General features: G+C 46.7%; 1 protein-coding gene across 2 annotated transcripts in view; it reads left to right on the top strand.

Annotated features, from left to right (window-relative positions):
• The window catches only part of grm8a (glutamate receptor, metabotropic 8a), a 135,831-nt gene that overhangs the window by 69,619 nt on the left and 43,709 nt on the right, over nucleotides 1-22,503 (top strand). For both annotated transcript variants that reach the window (XM_028954865.1, XM_028954866.1), the window contains exons 4-6: nucleotides 11,247-11,382; nucleotides 11,806-11,960; nucleotides 12,769-12,906. In XM_028954865.1, coding sequence (XP_028810698.1) covers nucleotides 11,247-11,382; nucleotides 11,806-11,960; nucleotides 12,769-12,906 — 429 coding nt within the window. The remainder of the gene's footprint in view (nucleotides 1-11,246; nucleotides 11,383-11,805; nucleotides 11,961-12,768; nucleotides 12,907-22,503) is intronic.

The raw sequence follows: 22,503 nt of genomic DNA, 5'->3' as shown, positions 1-22,503 counted from the left end.
AATGGTGATTTAAGGACCCACTTTGCAAACAATCTCTTAAAAATCTCTTCTTTAAAATAAATTGTCAAATAAAAGCAGTCAATTGTCAATGACTTGATTGGTCCATTTGTTGTGGGCTTAGCTGCCGTTGCCATGCAGGCGTGTTGGCAGATATCGGACTGGTGTCCTCCCCCTGTAGTGGATGTTGATTCTCTTTAGATCAGAGGCCGATACCCGAGGTGTTGGGATTCCATTAGCAAGTCGAGCAGTTCGTCGGCGCCGTGGGAACAGCAGCTTATTAAGATAAGCGGAAACGAAGGTGCCGGCGTCCACTGGGGAATCCAGATAAAAAGGCCCTCGCAAACAGCGGTCACTGCTGTTTGCGGGGGCCTTGGACACGTCCAGACGGGTATGAGGACATAGACGGGGTTCTTGTGAGGTTTGGGGGGAGTACATTAGCCACCGAAACACCAGGGGGAATTTACAATCAGATGGAAAGACTGAACCCTTCTCAGAGGGACCATTCAGCGTTGTCAGTCCACAGTGCCGGCCGGGGGCCACTTTATAAGGCTGAATTGCCTGTCTGGGGGGCCGAGGCTACGCAAACACTGGGGCTTCTGTAATGAGGGGTGCAGCTGGAGGGTTTTAGCACCGCGTCGTCTGTGTCTCTGCGCTCCCATCTGAATGTTTAATGAAGCCGAGTGTTTTATTATTGCAACCTGCAGCAAGCTCCGCTGAGGGAACACCGATGGGACCTGATGTTAGTGGTGACACGTTGCGAAACGTGCAACTTTATGCATTGTTTTAATGTCTCAACTGCTGTGTGTTTGTGTTCTGAATGCTCACCTGGCAACCTTCATCTCCACCTTCTGTGGGCAAATGATAACATAAAACAGAAAGTTGAGTATTTCTAAGGCTCATTGATGGGTGTGAAGAGTAATGAATAGACATCTAGTCCATCTAGACTAGACCAGTATTTCATTGAATACCTGCAGTCAGAAGCACTTAACCAAATGCACACAAAATCTGCCCAATCTGGCAACAAAGAATCTGCGACAACATAATGAACATTTTATTGATTATGGTTTTTCTTTCTTTGCTTATTAGAATTATAGCCTATAAATGTAACAAACACTAAACCCTATTGACAGCTTAAACAGAGAAAAATACATATGGTTGTGTCTTTGTATATCTGTAGAAAATGTGCCGTTTCATAATCACACAGATCTCTCCCCGTTGCCATCTTGATCCAAAATCAAGGTGAGGCGGCCGTGCTCAGCGTTTGTGTACCTGCCATACAGCCTGACAGCATGTTCACTGCTTAACAGCATCCACAGTAGACCTGTCTGCACTTACTGTGCGGCTCTGCTCGTTTATTCGGGGTTTCCTCTTCATTTGCTGCCTGTCCGTGTGTCGGCGCGTCTGTTTGTCTGCTAGACGGATCTCCCAGTGCTTAAGTGTGCAGCAGGTGTGAAGTAGTGCTGCCTCTCGAAAGCTGTCTCAGTTAATTGGTCGGATTTCTTTTTTTGTATAATGGGTTCATATCTGATCTCGCAGATCAGTTCCACCTCTCTGTGCTGGTGGTAATATTATAACAGAAAAAGGAAGAAACTCCCAGACCACTGCCCCGCCGCGCAGATGATGATTCTTCCCCCTGGGAAACCTCAGCACAGGCTTGACAGAACCCTCGGCCGGCAAATACTGCAACTGCAACCTCCAGTGGGCCGTATCCACTGTCTGCATAAACCCTCGGCTTCGACAGGTTTGCGTCACTTCTAATGATGGTAATTGCATTATCATTTCCATACAATTCACGGTATGATGTTACTTCATCTATATGACCTGTGCAAAATATCATTTATTTTCCTTTATTTAAAATGTTTACTGTACCATTGATGTGTAGCTAGGTGAAAGAAGGACTCGCCTGATGGCACCTAGCGGATGCGTGGCGCAGGAAGCTGAAAGCAAAAACTTAAGTTTACACATGAAGTTACTCATTATGGCTTTTTGCGCATTGGTTCTTCCGTGCCACCGTGTCCCTTTGCACACACCAGAACACTTCCTAGTGCACAGAGGCGGCGTCAACGGTAAGTCATGGATTTTCTTTACGATGAGAAAATAATCATTTCACTGCTCACACAATTAGAGTCCCACAAGGCAGGAACTATGGAGTCAAGTCAAATATTGCATGTGCACATCCCCCAGAGCTTCCACGCTCAATACAATTAGGCCAAGTTTTTGCGGGTGATTGCTGAGGTGATGGCGTTTTTTTAAATTATTTTAAGAGGTAAGATGATCCTTTATTAGTCCCACAAGTGGGAAATGTACTGGCTTTGAATGCGTCAGATATTTCATCACCCCTCACTCTCCTTGCCTCTGGGGGGTCAAAGGTGCTTCACCTTCTGTAGACGGCGAACAGCGCTGTCCCCAGGGTGGCAGTGTCTTTTTGTCCCAAGCGCACGCAGCAGCAAGCCAATTAAACAGTGCTTTTAATCTCATCTTCGAAAAATAACAAAAAAAAATAAAATATAAAAAAAAGACCAACGTGTGCGAGCGCGGCGTGTGCGCAAGATCCTCGGTTCGGCCTTTTTTTCAGATTTTTTTGCTCTCCGTCAAATGTCACGGCCGCACAGCGATGTGTTGCGGTCGGCGGCGTTGTGGAGAGGAGGCCAAGCGCTCTTCAAATGCCAGCAGATGAGGGAGGGGATGTGACGGCGATTGAAGGGGGGATTTTGCTGTAAACGTCACACTCTTGACAGCCGACATCTGACCTTATTAAGCGAACAAGCAAATGTCGGTGCGGAGATCTCCTTTTCTTCTGTTGGGCCCTGGCGAGTCAGTGTTTGCCGAACAAGAGCGCGCTCTTCATTTAAATATCATCTGGCAAACACGCAGTCCTGCCATTCAGCCGGCCGGCAAGCAGTAAATGTGTGCTTTATAGCTTAGCGTTTTTAGCTGACAGGTAAATGGCGGCTGATATGCAGAACCTGACAGAAAGATGGGTGGATTACTTGTGACTGGAAAGTGCTGTCGAAGTGAAACCCTTAGGGCTCAGGAGTTTTAGCGCTGGAGCTACCGCCGTCGGGAGATGAATTCATAAAGAATAAACACCCCCTCGTTTCACATGCAGCGCCGCGCGGTTATGTAACACGTTCACAAAGCCATTATAACCCTGCAATAATGGATATTGTGCCGCATGCATCATCACACCTGCGCTAACCGCCGCTAACTGGCGAAGCAGCGCTACGTAGCAAATTACACCATGGCACTCAGATACGGGGCTCTCTCAGTGTCTACTGCTAATGCTCATAGCATCGTGCAGTTCAGAAAAGTGTGCTTTGCTTTATGTTTTCGTCTCAGCCATTTTAGTTGTCCACATGGGCTATGAAGATCTGCCCAGAGGTGCTGTTTAGACCTGAAATTGCCAGATGCATAGGTATTCTAAAAGTTGCTGCGAGCTGCTCTCAATGCTATTTCACTGTTAGCTGCACTTACTTTTTATTCAACTCATCGAAACAATCTGCATGCAGCTAAGATGGTGCATATGTGCTGATTTCTGTGATTAGGAAGGTTAGGAACACCAAAAACTGTGCTTGGTTTAAAAAATCTAAATTTCTCCTGTTATTCATTGTCACATGACAGTTGCTTAAATGTGTGTTTGGCTCGAGCAGCTGTAATAACACTGGACAGTGACACACAGTTCACGCTCCGAGTGCTCTCGGCTTATCAGCTGATCTTGTTCATTATGTTGGAGGTGACTTGGTTGGTGGTTGCAGGGATGATTCCTGTGGTTGGGTTCAGATGGTCCTGATCTGGATAAAAAAAGATTTGAAGACTGATTAATTGATGTATTTACATGTTCCTCCATTCAAAATGGCAGAATATGTACAAGAAACTAGAATTGATACTTGAATTTCAGATCTGATACTAATAACGTGTTGCCATATATTAAATGCATATGCATATGTATATTATATACATCTATCTATCTCTGCAATATCCAGGGAAGACCCATTTGTGACACCACAGGGTGAAAAATTACAAAAAATAAAATTTAATAACAATAGTATAGCAGTATAATGTAAGGATTAGAAAAATACCAACAATAACAAAGGACAACACCATTTTGTTGTTGTATTTTATCATACCATTATGTAGTGCAAAAAAGACAACAATGTCAGTAGACTAATTGAGATAATTGAGTTATACTGTTAAATGAACAGTATCTATTAACAGGAAGGACTGAAAGCTGCCTATATACCACATTAGCATCATCACTTTTGTATTAGCCAGAACCGCTCGCTACTTAGCAGATAGCTAATGAGGCTATCAACAAGTTTCTAATAGTTAAATGGTTTCATAGCTAATCTATGCGCCATGCTAACATCTGACACTTTTCCACCAACAATGAGTGTGAAAGACCACTGGCAGCATCAACTGCCATGTTCTGCCAGCGTGTTGTGAACGTCCATTTGTTTTGTTTCTAGTGGGGACCTTGTTTGCATGCTAAGATAATACTGGTAATATTGATACTGTTGCAAATTAATATCAAAATAAATATATTCTTAAACATCTGAGCATCTGTCACTTCACTTTCACTATGTTCTAGCTAGTTCAGGGGGCTCCATGTGGGTTTTCAGTGTTTGAGACCAATCAGAATTATCAGAGTTCATTGGAAGCAGACTTGTGTCATGCCAATAAACTGGATAATTTGCAAGTCTCAATTGGGCCAGATAGATTCTTTATATCTGTGTCTCCCAGACTCCCCCGAAGCTCTGGCTCCTGTTGCTGGGGAATGCTCATGTATTAGAGACTGTGTTTCAGATTTGGTGCTTTTGGTGGCGTGTAAAGCTGTGTGTTCATCTCAGCATCATGTCCGTGACTTGCTGGGCAGCACTGTTCACAGCGGGCCCATTCTTATCTCCCTGTGAAAAAGGAAGAGTGTGGGAAAACTGAGGCTGTGAAGAGGAGACGGTCTGAGCCTTTCTCTCTGTTGCCGACCAGCCAACAGAGACTGTCAGTCCAGAATGAAAAGGATCACTGAGAAAGAGAAAGAAGGGGAAGGGGCCTGCAGAAAGAGAGAATGTAAAAGAGAAGGACTCGCAGGGGGCTGGGATGAGAACGAGACCTACGGGGAGGGATCAGGCGAGAGAGAGCAAGGCATTCTGGGATATTGGGAGAGAATGAAAGGGACAGAAAGGCAAAGAAAGAAGGATCATTAGAGGGTGTGAAAACAGCAGGACCAGTGGTTGACATGGGTCAAGGAGAAACAAACTGAGTGGAAGAGAGCAAAGTACCAACAGAAATGACTCCTTCATGCCATGGAAACACGATGAGGTCATTAAGAACAATCGATACCCAATAGTTTGTTGGTGCCACTTGCGAGTGTTGGAGGGGTCTGGATAAAGTCGACCTTTGACCATTGTAGCAAATGGCGCTAGAGTCCTCTACACCCAGCAGCCTCCATGTGGGTCTCACTTACCTGCCTGTTTTACAGCGGCCAGCTTTTAAAAGGTAAACGGTGTGTAAGTAAAGCAGACCTTTCCACATCACCTCCCGCACATCCACTCCGGCCGGCTCAGATGCCCCGTCAGCCGTGTGAAGTCCTGCCCGGGGGGTGAGCCGCAGTCACTGCATCCAGCTTTGTTTTTCCGAAGCCCAACAGGGTGCCCGTCATCTTCCATTTGTAGCAGGGGGTGGAGATGAGTGGCAAAGTGCTGACCGTGTTCTCCTTGCACGATGCTCGGGGCGCAACCCCCCCCATCGCCGACCTTTCCGAGCCTCGCTGGAGCAAGCGAACATTTCTCTTCTGCGCATCGTCTCACATGAACTTAGGAGCGGTGTCTACTCTCCGCGATGCCCTTTTCTCCAATTTCCTCTCGTTTGTGCTCAGAGTAGAGGAGAGTTACGAAAGGCCATGGTCAGCTCGACTCTCCACCTCCACACAACCAAACCCTCCAAGTCCTCCAGTCTTTCCGTTTCACTTTTATGGTTTTTTGTTTTATCTGGTGGTTCCTTCCAGTCAAAAAGCACCAATTCATCCAAACAGAAGCCCAAGGATGGAGGGATCTTAAGAGACCTGGATGGGAATATGTGCATTAGAGGGGAAAAAAGACCGCAGGCCACTTAGAGTGCATTATACGTGAGATACCCCTGAGCGGACCTCTCGACATTCTGCCACTACAGCACTACTTTTAAGGAGAAAAGTTGAGTTAATGGTTTTAGAGAGGGCAAAGGCAGTTATTTTGTTTGAGTGCATGCCAAGGGTGGTTGATATGGTTTTGTATCATTATGCTTGTGTCTTTGCACATTGTGTAAGTTTTTATTCTGAATTTCAGTAAATTATTCCTGCATTTGTTATGCTGCATTTAAACAACATTTAAACTTTTTTCAAGGTAATTATAGTGTGTAATTGTTTGTAATTGACATTATGTCACTGCTGTCAGGGTGCTATATTTAAACTGGCGCTAAGCACAGTGCTAGTGTCAGACATTCTCAGGATTTAAATGTGTGATGCATTGACAGGAGGGGGTTAGTGTGTGCAAGAGTGCTCAGTCATTGCTCCAGTTTGAAAATAGTGCCCTAGTTAGCTATGAAAAGCAAACCAGACTTTTTTATGCTAAATAATGCAACCCCTATTGTCCTGTTCATAGTTTGTCGACTCGCCCAAAGTTGGATTGGATTGGATCCAACAGCCTAAGCCTGTGTATGGAAGATGATAGGAAATGAAATGATGGAATGACGGAATGATGAATGATGAAGGATGAATGACGATGCATTCATGTCTTGATTTTCTTTTCTGTGCATCGTTTGTGCATCATCTTCAGGGGTATCCAAAGCCGATAAATTACATTGCAAGGCATCCAGTCTCTGAAGAGGGACTGGTAATTGTATTTCACAGCGTACACAACGCGCTCAGCTTGAGCAGCCTGTATATTGGCCCTTTCTCTCGATTTCTGCTGCATCAGTGAAATGGCTGCCAGGTTCAGGGCTCTGGGGGAGTAGGATGGGCTGGGCGTGATATCTTATCCTCAGATCCCATTTCACCGTCTGAGCCAACGGAGGCGAGTCCCTGATCAGAAACGTAGCCATGTCTGGTAGAAGTGTTTTTTCCACGAAAGCCTAATCCCACTTGGCACTGCGAGACCAGCCCTCTTTAAACCCAGCTGTGGTCTTATTTTTTTTTTTTGTCATTTTGTTTGGTGCCTCTACTCCCCGCAACCTTCTGACCCCTGCAGTAATCTCACTCGATTCCACCAGCCTTATTGTCGAAATGCTGTCATTAACACTGGATGATGGTGATTAGCTCTTACTGGCGGCCGACCTCACGAACCCTCAGCATTTTTACGATGCTGTGCCAGTCCGCTACCACTGTGAGGAGGAGGGTGGAGAGTCCGCCCCTTGGTGCGGCATTAGCACGACCTGATGCTGTGGAAAGATTTGCATTTTTACAAGAGATGTGATATGTGAGTGGGAACTGGTTTATTGTGAGGCGTTGGAGGAGAACAGGGGAATTTGTTGAAAGCTCTAGGCAGCAGCGGCAAAAAAAAAAAAAGGAACAGGAGAGCAGAAAAAAACCCCACAGATTCAGTCGGGATAAATCCATCAACTGGAAGGAAGAGTTCGGAGACAGGAGAATGGTAATGTTAAAGCCGCGGCTCATGGAGCTCAGCTCAGCGGTGACCTTCACAACTTCGCCGAAACCCCTGCCACCCCCACCTATCTGCTGCACCCTCCACCCCTTCATCTGATATCCCCATTCGGTTTCCTGTGTGGGTCCCAAGAAGCTGTGAATGATTGATCACAGGTATTGATGATGGACTAGAGGTCAGATCGCCCTACGCCCAGCAACCGGGGGGCTTTTGTTGCTTCATCTTATACCTCGAAGAAAAGCCCGACGTCAGCGTGTTAGGCTCTGCTTTAGCCATCAAAGAGTGCCAACAGGCATGCATTCTGATGGAAGAGTCCTGACCTCATCAAAACTTTTCAGATATAGACATGCATAAAAATAAAGGAACCAAATACCTTATGCAATGAATAATTGTCACAATGTTTGTCATGATAATCTTAGAATAATATATTTGTCCCCTGATTATGATAATTATGAGTCACATTGAAAGAGTTTGCATTTATAATGGTTAATTATGCGAGAAAATTTATGTTTTGGCTCACCTTACTTGTCACACATTACATTCACTTTTTCTATTACCAATTGGAATATTTTTGTGAGTTGTATCTTGTAATGTAAAACTGCAGTGGAGTTCTTTACACTGTGACATTTTACCTTCAACAGGTCTCTAATAATAAAATATATGTAATACAATATTTCGGGTTTGGTTTAGTGCTGTGAATGTTCTGTAAGGTGGACTAATGATGCTTGTTCAGAGGCACCCGGGAGCGGCGGCTCCACTGCGCTGCTCTCAGGACCATGGGCTCCACTCGCGCTGAGTGACCCGGGCGGCTCTTGTTGCCGTGAGAGATGCATTAAGTCCGTGTCTCGGCAGTGGGTGGTCTGTCTGGTGTGTTGCGTCAACGCCGATCATCTGTAACCACCGTGTGCCCAAGGAAACCGCATGTGTGTGTAGGTGGACGGGAGGGTGATTTAACACTTCCATTGTGTGTGGGTGGTTATGCGGTCACATGTTGGGTAAACACTTGTGCCGAGTGTGAGAGAAACACGCCAGTCTGGAGGAGGTGACCCGTTGTCAAGCAAACGAACCTTAATCCATAATGCGTCGGCTGCTGCATACCGATGCTCGCCACGCTCACGTCCCCCCAGTGCCTTGAAGCTCTACTCATTAGAGGCAGTGTCAAAAGGGAGAGGACCTGTTTGAAGCCACTACTGCCCAGCGGGTAACTGATTTCCCTGAGATGCGCAGCGGGGGGCTGTAAGAAACCCCCCCGAGAAGTGCTGTGATTCTTTCTGAGGGCGCAGTGCCACAGTGAGAAAGAATGGAGGGACGGGCCCAGTGACAGTCCTGCCACGTAATGATGTAATGATGTAATTACCTGCCGGAGGAATGGCTGCATGTTGGGGAGGGTGCGGCGCGGACGTGGGTGGGATTACACACTTCCACGTTCTCTTCACTCGAGGGTTCTGCACCAGACCTTCATCGCAGGAACCTCTTCAAACGGTTCGAACTGAGTTAATTGCGCACATCACACCATGCCTGGGGAATGAAGCCTCTCGTCAGGTGGCCTATACATTGCAGGAGGCACGCAAGGTTAGATCCAATTAGATGATTCATGTTTTGCTAAGTGCTGATAATGAAATCATTAATGATTAGCAGAGGGTGCCGCCATTCACCGTCGCCTTCCGGGTGGATCGTTTTGTTATCGCCCCGCATCTGATGCTTAATTCACTGTAGGATGAATATGAAGAGACGTGCAATTTTTCTTAGAGTTCAATACACTTTCAGCAGCAAAGACTTAATTATTAAAACACATTATTAAAACCGGTTTATCTGACGCATGTTGCTTCCATCCCCCCCTTTTTTGGCATGGGGCAGTTTCTTGCTTTATTCACCACAGACCAATCACCAATGCGCGGTGAAATTGTCTTGGGAATTCTGTGGTTCCTGATGGACTTCTATGGGATTTGCAATATTCATCAATGACTGGAACAGAACAGGAGCGAAAAAGTCAATAGTGTTCTTTTTTTTTATGTAAATGTGCAGTTCTAAAATCCAAGATTGTTGTTGTTGTAGAAGTACTTCCATCTAGCTGTCTTATTACCACCATTTAGATTCGCGGGGAAAACATTCCAGAGTGCCTTGCCTAACAATTGAATGATTTTGCAGAGTGAACGCAACTCTTGGTGCCTTGCTGCCACCACCACCCCTGCGTTTTTTGCATTCTTCTCATGCCACATGAGCCGCGAGAGAAACGAACAGGCCTGGTGACCTGAGGCATGGCGGCGTCTGATTGGATTGAGTTTGCGTCTCGTTAAACAAGCTGATTGCGATGGGCGGGGCGACGTTAATACTCTGCCGAAGGCGGCCCGCGGTTATTGACAGCGCTTCCCTGTTATGCAATCACAGTGCTGCGATTGGGGAAACGGTACCGTGAGGACACGCCCTCCGTAAGGTTGTTAATTTGTAGTAATTTGGGACGATGCTGTGATTATTGGCCGGGACCCTGATTAAGTGCCGCAGCAGGAGTAGCTGAGGGCGACGCAGAAACCCATTAAGGCACCGGTGACAGCGGCGGTGTTGGGGACGGCAGCCATCGCTCAGCCCGGACCAGGACTGTAATGATATAATAGGGCTCTCAGAGGACGACAGAGGTGTCACAGCGCGCATTAAAAATGAAATATCAGGCTGCTTTCTTCAGCGGAGGACTGTTGCCCAATGACGGCGGCTGAAAATCTGCCCTGCTGGCACATTTCTACAGTGAAAAAATTCCAAAACTGGGACTTTCTTCCCCACCCCGGGGGGGGGGGGGGTTCCGATTACTGTTCCTATTAGTACCTGTTCAGCTTTGGCACAAACCAGACTTGTGCGGCGTGTTCACTGGTTTCCGGCCATCGGAGAGCTTGAATGAGACATTTACAGCATTTAGCAAATGAAAGTGCTGATGACCTGTGCTGATGTTGCTCCTGGAGAACGGGTCAGTTTTCTGTCCTCCATATAAAATGCTTTTAATCCATAAACGGGGAAACCGACTCGATATGCTTAGTAAACATAAACGCTCCGCATTCACGTAGCGCTGGACAAATTCAAAGCAGAAACTATAATTGGAACGAGAAGGTTCCTCAGAGGATATTGAGAATTACAAAGAGCTTACATACGTTTTTTGGTGAAGCAGCTAATAAATTTGGAGGATGATCAGGTTTTAATTCATTTGCTGGAACGCAAAATGTCAGTGGAATGTAAATGTGAATTGTCAAGTGGTACAGGCCCAGGAAAATCTTTCATATAACGTTTTTATTGATGAACAAGGTAGATACATTTAAAATAGGCCTGAAATATTATAAATAATAAATAATACGGCACATTTCCTGGATAAATCTCTTTGGCCGTCCCAGGGTAATCCGGTGCTGACCAGTGGAGGATGGATTCTTCCTTTTTTTATTTTGCCCACCAGGGGCCTTGAGCGCGTAGTACAATCAGTACATTGTAAAAATCTAAATTTGATTAGATTTTTGATGATATAATAATCCCGGACGGACAGGGAAGCCTGGCGGGAACCCGTGGGCTCCGGCTTGTCGGACGTGTGGCGTGACGGTGCCGTGACCTCCCCCCTCCACTCTCCCTCCCTCTCTCCAGGTGGTGTGTGCATCGCGCAGTCCCTGAAGATCCCCAGGGAGCCCAGGCTGGGGGAATTTGACAAGATAATCCTGCGCCTGATGGAGACCTCTAACGCCCGCGCCGTCATCATGTTCGCAAACGAGGACGACATCAGGTGCGGCTTCGCAAGCACGGACCCAGAGATTAGTCCTGGGACGAGGAAGAGGAGGAGGGGGAGTCTGGGTGGTGAGGGATAAGACAATAGGCTCTAGGAGAGGGAGAAGAATGGGGTGATGAGAACCGGAGCCAGGGATCAGACACACACAGTAAATTGTCGCGGAGACGAATCGCCACAAATCCATTTAGTCTGTTAGTCTCCAGGAGTGTCCAGGTTTTATAACCGCCATTAGTCGAGTGTCCCTCCTCGACCGCAGTGGCCCTTTCAGGCGCTCATGCAGAGTGCAAAGGAGTGGGGAGGAATGATGGAGGAGGGCTGGGCTTTTTCTGAGCCCCCCCAAACATTCTCTCATTTCTGAAGAAGAGGAGAGACAGACAGGAAGGGCGTGGTGACGCGGTTGTTCTTGTTTCTGCCACACAGGCGGGTGCTGGACGCCGCCAAGCGCAACAACCAGACGGGTCACTTCCTGTGGGTGGGTTCCGACAGCTGGGGCTCGAAGATCGCCCCGGTGATCCAGCAGGAGAGGGTGGCGGAGGGCGCCATCACCATCCTGCCCAAACGAGCGTCTGTGGAGGGTAAAACCAAGCTGCAGTACAGACTACGGTCGGGATTAAGAATTCCCAGTAACATCACGAGAATTCCCATCTCACTGTGCATTGTGTATTTTCCCATATCCAAAAAAAATTCCAAAGGTTTTTAACATTTGTCGTACAAAGCTGCTATTTGAAAATATGCAGAATTAGAATAAATAACCTGAACTGTTGGTGTGGCGCAGTGTTCTTAACCGCCCCCCCCAGTCAGTAATATTTCCTTTTCAAGTTGCACTGATCCTCCATCAACCGATTATAAAAGTATCATTATAACCTATTATAACTCGTATCATGTAGAGATGGAGCAGTACAATCCTGGTTAATTGCAGAGTAATTATCACTTGATGGCTATGACTTGGGTTAACCTTCTCATATTTTTACCAAGAAGAACTGATTCCACATTAATAAAAAAATAAGAGAAAAAAAAAATTAAGTTGAGGTCAATCGCAAGTCACTCCGGACTCTACCTGCCCTTTATGTCTCTGTTTAGAGGAGAGCTGCTCTCTGTTGTAGCTTTCATGATTTATTAATGAAAAGATGCATGCGATGCATGTCAGTATTAATATTTAAGAAGTGCCATATCATTATCTCTGCACAGGCACAGTTCCGAGATGTTCTGCTGGGGAACCCGAGCTCAGTTAGCGCAGCTTTTGACAGAACACGTGAAATAATTGTATCCTCGGGGGCAGAGCCGGTTCGTCTCTACGTCGCAAATGAGCCGCGCCTTCTCTGTTGCGGATGGGGATGGGGGGCGCCAGTCTCACCTCTGTTCTCCTGCCTGTCTCCCCCGCAGCGTTCGACCGCTACTTCAAGAGCCGCTCGCTGTCCAACAACCGGCGGAACGTGTGGTTCGCCGAGTTCTGGGAGGAGAACTTCGTCTGCAAGCTGGGAATGCACGGCAAGCGGCCCGGAAGCCCCAAAAAGTGCACAGGTAGGGACCACGGGCCATCTGCGTGGTGTAATGCCGCCACTTTAACTAAAAGAGATGCGCTTGCCCGGATGGAGGCCCCGCTTTCTCCCGCTTGAGCGAGACATTTGGACGCTTTCTGGTGTATGAACTCATCACACTCCGCTGCCCTGCTCCTCCTGAAGGTCCGGGCGGAATGACAAGGACTTCGGAGGTGACGTGTTACAAGCACGCCACCTTGGTTCTCCACTTCGGTCCCTCACTCTCCTCTTTCCATCTCTCTCTCTCTCTCTCTCTCTCTCTCTCTCTCTCTCTGTGCCTGGGGCCAAGGGCGTAAAGGAGTCAAGAGGAGGAGTCAAGATCTCTGTCTGAATAAGTGAATAAATAATTACGTTTGTTTTAAACGCCAAAGCACCGCCGGCATTTCTGCTCGTCTGCTCTCCGCTGCTGTGTTGCCAGATAGCAAAAATAGCACATGGCCACATGGTTAAACTCTGCTTATTAATGTTAATTACAATTCAGTGAAACTGACATTGGTCCTAGACGGTGGGCTACATCGCCGGCAGCCTCGGGCCGGCAATCAAACATCCAACTAACCAACTCCAGCCAACAAATCATCAGCTAACTTAACAATACGGCCATTAACCTACTGTTGACTCAACCGACAATTCAAAAGTGTCGTCTGTCCGTCTCTTTTCAAGTCTGTCTTGGAAAGTAAACATAGAACAAATAGCGAGGGGGGGGAATTACATTGATTAAATTACCAGCTGTTTATGCAAGATAATTTATAATTATATTAACTAGAATGGTGCGATTATATTGAGGAGGGGGGGTTATATTGGCTGGATCTGATTACTGGGGGGGTCATGACCCCCATGACGACGTTGGAAATTATGCACCTGCCTGGGGCTACTACTGGACCTAAGATCTCACAGGTGGGGTGTTGGGGGACAGACGGACTGACACACAGGTGTCATTTGTGGCGAATATAACCCCCCAAATATGATCACAGAATTTAGAGTAGAAGATAAATACATTATCTTGCAGTAATAACTTGTTGGTATTCTTTTACTCATTTGATTTGCCAGCAAAATAATAGCATGTTTAATCATTTGGTAATCTTACTCACCCCCCTGCCGAACGCTTGGTATGCTTGAGCCCTCTTTTTAAGGGGCGTCTGATAGTTTTTTAAAGTTGTCTGTTTTTTTTAAGGAAGTGGCCCCGTAATCAGAAGGTCGCCGGTTCGAATCTCGATCCGCCAAGGTGCTACTGAGGTGCCACTAAGCAAAGCACCGTCCCCACACACTGCTCCCCGGGTGCCTGTCATGGCTGCCCACTGCTCACCAAGGGTGATGGTTAAAAGCAGAGGACACATTTCGTTGTGTCACCATGTGCTGCTCTGTGTATCACATGACAATCACTTCACTTTCGCTTTCATCTATGGCCACTTGGCCGTACATTTGACCCATCACAATTGCACTAACTAACCAACCAGCGCTTTTAGTTGGTGTGTAATTATTTCTGACACCCAAACGATGAACTTTAGTAATGTTTTTTTTAAAGAAGGAAGGAGCATGTTGGCATGATTGCTTCCTCATTTTGAATGATTTAATTCAATAATTCTGATGTGTGAATTAGTGAATGAGGACATTAGTGAAGTCTTATATAGCACTGGGAAAAAAGATTATTCAGATTTTGAATTATTTTGTTGCTAACCCTGACCATCACCCTGTGCTTTTGTGGGTTCAGGCAGTTTGTAAAACAAACAGAAAGACCATTGCATTGTACAGCGTGAGGTCAAAGGTCAGATCTGCTGCAGTGCTGCCAGCTCTGTAGCGTGATGCTTTATCTGCAGTGGAGGCAACAGGGACAAATCTGTGACCCGCAGGTCACTTAACATAAATTCAAAGCTTCAGATCAAAACCTGAAATGAATTCCAGATACGTCCACACGTCAGCAGCAACTTTTCTTTAGAAATCCTGAATGAGGCTTTAATACCCGTGTCCTGTTCAGATATGATTCAGTATGCAGAAACGAGAACCCTTTTTAAAGTGATCTTTTTAAAAAATGTCTGTCCCTGTAACTACTGATAATTCAGTCTGCTAAAAAATTAGGTTGGTGTCATCCAGAACACAATGTTTTATGAGATTTTTTTTTTTTTATAAACATTTAAAAATGGTAGGAGCCCGACGACTGACCGCACTCTCTCATTGGCAATGATTTAAAACCATGCTTCAGTAAGGCACATGCTGAAATATGATTAAAACATCGTCCAGTTTTGTCCTTTTTAAAGCCCCGGGGTTAGTGCATCGTGGCAGTTTGAAAGCGCTGCCTGTTACGTCAAATGAGAAGGAAAAAAGCAGCAAATGAATCTGATTTCCACCGGCAGGACATACAGATCGAGTTCACTTGTGTAAAATCTCCCAATGGTCCCCTACATCAACTCTATTTCTGCGGAGGTAAATTGGACGAGGGAAGGAGCCGCTCCACGTGGAGAGTGTCCCCGAGGTGACGCGACTTGCGCATGGACGTTTGTGCATTCGTGTTGTCGCTCGCAGCTTCGGGGACGCTTTTATTCTGGCTTGTGGTGTTCGGTGAATAATGCATCGATGCATCGCCCAAACGAGGCGCTTCTCCACCGACGCTGATGGATCCGTGGTCACGGCGACTCTCCTGACACGGGCGGCGGAGTGGAAGAGAAAAGGAATAAATATTGAATAAAAGTCGCGGCAGAGCAGCTACTGTAGAGCTATTTTTTTTTCCCAGCATGCTCGGCAGGGAGGGGCGTGTGTTAGGAGGGGGGTCGTCCCCTTTCGTCTCATCCGAAGAAACTGTCATGGCAGTGACAGGATGCATTTGACATGATGAGAATAATTACAGTACGCTGTACGCTTGCCTGGACACACACACACACACACACACACACACACACACACACACACTCCCAACTCGGCAGGAAGGCCGACCCTTAGCGAGGCACAAATAACCGAATGCTTGCCACGATGACGACGGCGCCACGGCGGCCACGTTGCACGCCGCTTAGCTAAACACGCACAATGGCGCTCTAATGAGGGAGCGGCGCATCAACCTTGCCGGCCCCGCCACCCCCGCCACCCCCGCTCGGCAAACTCAAACGGCAACAATTTGTTCTCGGGAGCGTTTGTTCCCGGCAGAGCGTTCTACGGGACGCCGTCAGGGGAGCACTTTGGAGGGAATAATTTGACGTCCTCTGCTTTTTTTCACCCCCCAAAATGGGTCTTTTTGCCGAGAGGCGCTGCAACCCCCCCCCACAAAAAAAAAACTATAAAAATTACAGAATGAATGATTGTGGTGGAGATTGGAGGGGGGGGCACAATTTGCTGCGAGTGAAGCCCGAGCGTCGATATCACACCTGCCAGCGACGCTCCGGGTTATTTGTGAGGAAACACGCCGGCGCCGGGGACCGAATTGATTTTGTGACGGAATTTTCCCAGGCACAATAGGAGAGGCCTGGCGGGCCGGGTTATCTGCACCTGTCTCTGTCTGCACAGCAATCATAGCGGCAGACAAATGGCTGAATCAACAGCACTCCTGGCCAAGGTGTGTGTGTGTGTGTGGGTGTGTGTGTGCGTGCTTCTGTAAACTACAGAGCGCTTGTGCCAAAGAGAGGATAGAGTTTGTCACCATGTGCACTTTATTTATAATGAGACACCGCACGTGCACTTTGGCTGTGAAGCAGGTTTAAACCGATTAACCGTGGATTTTCTTTCACACAGGCCTAAAATGCAGCATCTGCAAACACACACAGACACACATGCGTTGCATATGTAGGACTATACTGATGTTTTTTACATATTGACACTTTCTTTGACGCACAACCTAGTGTGAAGCATGGTGTTTCTTAAGTAAAAATGAACCTAGAAGTTGGGAAACTCTCAATCCAGATTCTCTGTCGGTTACCTAGCAACAGGCAATACTTTTATATTACTAACCCGGTAATACTAGATTTACTAGTACTAAACAAATGTACATTTTACATTTACAATTACGGCATTTATCAGACGGCCTCATCCAGAGCGACTTCCAATCAGTAGTTACAGGGACAGTCCCCACTCAGGGTTAAGTGTCTTGCTCAGGGACACAATGGCAGTAAGTGGGATTTGAACCGGTCTTCCGGTTCATAGGCAAGTGTGTTAACCAGTAGGCTATGTTATTTAAAAAAAATCCAATCAATCTCTCATATATGTACTAGACCAGAGGATATCATTTTTAAAGGACAGGAAACATGCTACACCCATTATACAGGTCTTACTCGGGTAATATCTACCTTCTTTTCTCTGATTGCTGAGGTGGTGATAACATTCATAGGTTGCATGTGAAAAGCTTAGAAAGGTGTGTGTGTAAAAAAGGTGTGTGTTTTCTCAATTCTATGCATACACTTTATTTTAAATCATTTGAAACAAAGAACGCATTCTATTTTCCATTGTAAAATTCTATTAGGCAGATACATAAAGAAAATGCATTGTTTGAAACATTTTAAGAAAGTCACTGGGGAGAATTAAGGTGAGAAAATGCAGATACACATAAGCATGTAATTAAAATTCATGTAAGTGTCCACGCGTCTCTAAGACACTCACCACGAATCCAGGTTCGAGTCATGGGCTCCAGAGAACCTTCCAGGCAGCAGGGCGCTCACACCGTTCACACACCACACACTCACAATTAAAGTCACCACTCCACTTGTCCAGCATGTTTTTGGGCAGTAGGAGGAAACCGGAGAGCCCAGTGTAAACCCACGCCAGTGTGTGTGAGTGTGTGTGAGACATACTTAAAGATGTAACAATGAAGCTAGTGAAGAGGGAGGCGTTGGAGGGCCGGTACCGCGGCACTTTACGAGGGGATTCTGCCGCCGTCCCTGCTGAGAGCAATGAAGAGCCTCGTAACGATCGAACACTCCGGCAGTCTCCTCCCCCTCCGAGCCAGAGAATCTGTTTACCCACAATCCCCCATGTGTCGGAGAGGGGCCGCCTGTTTAAGAGCTATCAGATGCGTTTAATTACAACCCCCGCCACGCTCCGCTGTCGCCATGACACACGGGCCGCTGATCGATGCCGTGGCGGCAGATTGTTTTCCGCGTTGATTATGTGAGGGTTGTGACCCCTCCCACTCCAAATTAATGGAGTTGGGCATGGGTGGCGTACTGCGGTGCTCTTAACAAGGCGGTGTCTGTGGGTGTGCGTGTTAATTCACTCCCCGGCCACTTTTTTTTTTCCATCGGCGCCGCCCAACTTACATCTTTATTTACAAGGTGGCTGGTTCCATTCTGTAACCCGCCCTGTCAAAATGAGTACCGAAGTACCACCTGAAATGATTCTTTTGAGAGACCAGCAGTGACGCAGATCAGAAACTGACCAGGGATACAAGGGGCCTAAAGGTCAAAGGAGGAGGGACCTTGATGGACCGTCCTAACGGCTCAGTGGGCCTGTGTGTAGGTGCAGTAGTCCACCATTATAGTCATTATAGATGAACCCTCTGGGTAGTAGATTGGTGATCCCTTCAGCTTTTGCACGGATTAATCATCTAACGAAAGGAGTTATGGAGTGAAGAACATTGAAGACCGTTGTAAGATGGGAAGTCCCAGGAAGTCCCGCCTGTGTCTTCGTCAAGCTGCGACCTCCCCCAGGCAAAAGGTGTAAAAGCTGGCCATTTGCTTGAGGTGTCACAACGAGAAGGAAACACAAGACAGACATCAAACAACAAACCCTGATTTGTCTGTGGGAAACTTGGTAGCCAAGTATAAAAAAAATGTTCTCTTGTGGGCTGAGGGGTCAGAAGCTTGGGTCCTTACCCTAGTTGGCAGTGGTGGCCTAGCGGTTAAGGAAGCGGCCCTGTAATCGGAAGGTTGCCGGTTTGAATCCCGACCCACCGAGGTGCCACTGAGGGGCCGCTGAGCAAAGCACCGTCCCCACACACTGCTCCCCGGGCGCCTGTAATGGCCGCCCACTGCTCACTTAAATGTGTGCACCGTGTGTGCACCGTGTGCTGTGCTGCTGTGTATCACAAGTGACAATCACTTCACTTAACACTTCACTTAATTAAAGACTTTTTTGTCTCCCTGTTTCTTGAGGGCCAAGCCGCCGCTCTGCAGCTTGGCTCCAGGCTTTTCTCTCTCTTCCTCTATCCCTTTCTCCTTTCATTTATTTACATTTACATTTACAGCATTTATCAGACGCCCTTATCCAGAGCGACTTACAATCAGTAGTTACAGGGGACACAATGGTAGTAAGTGGGATTCGAACCCGGGTCTTCTGGTTCATAGGCGAGTGTGTTACCCACTAGGCTACTACCACCCTACAAACCTTACAAACCACTAGGCTACTACCAAACCTTACAAATTCGAACCCGGGCCGCGGCAGGTGAAAGCGGCGAATCCTAACCTCTAGACCGCCAGGGACCCTTATTTATTTATTTAGTTATTTTTAAAATACGATATTTACATGCAATGTAACGGCAATGGTGATCTACTGGTGTTTAATTAGGAACTGTTCATTCTTTGTGCCATGCCTCTTTCATGTCAGTGTTTAATACCGTGCTGGCATCCATTTCCTTTACAACGTGCAGAAGATTCGCGCATGTACAGCTGCGCCGTATGAGAGGCTGCGATCTTCATCCTGGACACGCCCTCGGCTCAGGCTCAGGTGCCACGTCTGTGCCCATTAATATTTGACGGGACATTTCTGCGTGGCTGAGCACGCCCGCGGCTGACCGCATGTCTGCTGCCGGCAGCGACGGTGTCCCCCTCTGCGCTGCGTTCCCCGTCCCAAAACGCATTAAAGCCGACACTCGGCAGCGGGCGCATGCACATGCTTTTATAATTCTGCCGCCGCTCGCCGTTTTGTGGGTATTTCTGCATCAGAAGGTTTGTTTGTTGTTCGAATTGTTCTCTTCTTGTTCTGTTTGGCTCCCCACCATGGCAGCGGCAGCCTGAGTCAGTGTGTGTGTTATGGAATGTGTTTACAAGTGTGTGTGTGTGTGTGTGTGTGTGTCTCTAGATGACTAACAAAATGGCTGGAGCCTTCAGTGGCATATTGGTGACTGGGATGTCTCCTCGTTTCAGAAAGTCTACGACTTTACTACACACTCACAGGGGCAGTAGTGGCCTAGCGGTTAAGGAAGCGGCCCCGTAATCAGAAGGTTGCCGGTTCGAATCCCGATCTGCCAAGGTGCCACTGAGCAAAGCACCGTCCCCACACACTGCACCCAGGGCGCCTGTCATGGCTGCCCACTGCTCACTCAGGGTGATGGTTAAATGCAGAGGACACATTTCCTTGTGTCACCGTGTGCTGTGTATCACAATCACTTCACTTTCACTTAAGTATATTAAGTATATCAAACGGCAGCTCAAGACATTCCTCTTTAGAGAATATTTAGATTAACTTGTAACCTTCTTATTGTCTAACTTATGTACAGAAACTACAACAGAGTGAATAAAAAGATTGTATTCATAGTTGAGGGTCCTAATGAACCAGAACTGATCACTTCAATCGATGGTAACTTGAAAGCATGTTGTAAATTGCTCTAGATAAGGCATTTTGTAGCCAAATGCCTTAAATGTAAATGTATATTATATTCTAATAAATGTTAATTGTCATGCTGTAGAAAACAGTTGCATGACATTGGGATATTTAACCCAAACAGAGCAGAACTAAAGCGTGGTCTTACTGCACGAACACAGCGAGAAAAGGAACTGAGGAAAGGCAAGGCTGCCTTATATAGCTGGGAAGTGCAGGAGCTGATTAGGGATGACAACAGGCACATGGATTTCATTTTGTAGTTTCAATCCTTGTTATAACTCTGTTATTATAACATGATTCGGCGATAAGTGTACATATGCAGTGCTGTACAGACATAATGACTGCTAATCGCTGCTGTTTCTTCGTGCTGTTACTGGAACCATAATAGAATGTTTAGCTTTATTCTGTGCACAGCTGTGCACTGTTGCTATAAATATATTAATAAGATGCAGATGTTGCAGACGCGCCTGTTCACCAGCGTGATGGCGATGGCTGTGCTACTTTGTTGTTTCCGGGTTCCCAGACTTCTGATTGGTCCTTTGCCCTCACCCTGCTCTTTTCATCTCCTCCCATTTTCATGTTCACCTCTCCTGCTCAATTGGGTTGGGAAAATGATTTTCTTCTTCTTGTTCTTTCTGGGTTCCACCATCTGTGGGAGTCTTATGTTCCAATTGGTCAGGCCCATGGGTCATCTCTTGTAGAATACCGCATAGCAATGAAGAAAAACAGCCTGATGAAGAGGCCAGGAGGAGCCAAAAGGCCAAGTTACCAAATGTGTAAAAATAATGAGCCTCTCAAATATGTATAACTGTCTTTATATCAGCCTAGTTTATTTTGTAGAGCAAAATGAATGATATTTCCAAAATTTGCAACCGTTTTAACAGGAAAAGGTTTTAAAGTTAAAGGTTCCAGCGTGATCTGTGCAATATTATTGGAATGTTTTTGTAGCCTCAGACCAGCAGATAAGCCCATCTGAACGGCCATATCTTCTTTATCAGATTTTATTCTTAATTCAGCGTAGTGTTGTAGTGTTTTCTGTTAACTTACAAACATACGTATGAACTTACAGCCAATAAATGGAACAGCACGAGCTAGCTTAACTGCGATTTTATATATATATATAAAATTGCTTTATAAAATATATATATAAAACCGCTTTCGGCGGCGCGGGAGTTAAAGCCAGGCTGATCCTTCAATTTATCAGCGGCCGGTCGGGGGCCGCCGGTGGGTTTGTCCGTGCGCAACTTTTTAAACGGATCCCGCGCTGGAGGAAATGGGATTGCTGCTGACAGAAGCAATAAAAGCCGGCGTCCGGCCCCAGAAATTAGGCGGCGACAGGTTGCAGATTGTTCCTGTCGCGGTTTATGTTTACATTTGTTGGGGGAGGATAAAACACAGTGCTGGTACGTGGCCTTAAACGGCCGTTCTTGGTTCTCCGCCAGGGAGGCCGACTGCCTGTTAATTCAGATAAGTGCAGGTATCTGTCAGGTCTCCATGTTCTACAGCGCTCCTTAGGAATAGCGTGAGAGTGATTTGTTGCCTTTATTTATCTTCTTGTCTCTGGAGAGATGTTCCGTGCTCAGGAGATGTTCTCATAAATACTGCAGCTGATTTACATTTTTATTTAATTCTGAGTTTTGCTTTTGTTTTTTCTGCATAAATGTTTCTTTCCTGAAAGAACAAGGAGGCCGCGGATCCTCACCCTGTCACTCATCCTCGCCATCTGTCCAGTCTAATCGACACCCAGGGTCTGGTTTTATAGGGTTCTGTCACTGCCAGCACAGGGCGAGGAGGTCTCAGGCTCTCCTCTCCCCTCCTCTCTTCTCCTCTCCTCTCCCTTCTCTCCTCTTTTCTCCCCTCCTCTCCTCTTCTATTTTCTCCTCTCCCCTCCTCTCCCCTTCTCTCCTCTTTTCTCCCCTCCTCCCCTGTTCTGTTTTCTCCCCTCCTCCCCTGTTCTGTTTTCTCCCCTCCCCTTCTCTCCTCTCCTCTCCCCTCCCTTCCCTTCCCCTCCCCTTCTCTCCTCTTCTCTCCTCTCCTCTCCCCTTCTATCCTCTCCTCTTTTTTCCTC

This window comes from Denticeps clupeoides, chromosome 15 (genome assembly GCF_900700375.1).
Source record: "Denticeps clupeoides chromosome 15, fDenClu1.1, whole genome shotgun sequence".
Lineage (NCBI taxonomy): Eukaryota > Metazoa > Chordata > Actinopteri > Clupeiformes > Denticipitidae > Denticeps > Denticeps clupeoides.
Note: the sequence above shows the minus strand (reverse complement) of the source record. Positions and strands in the feature narration are given on the sequence as shown.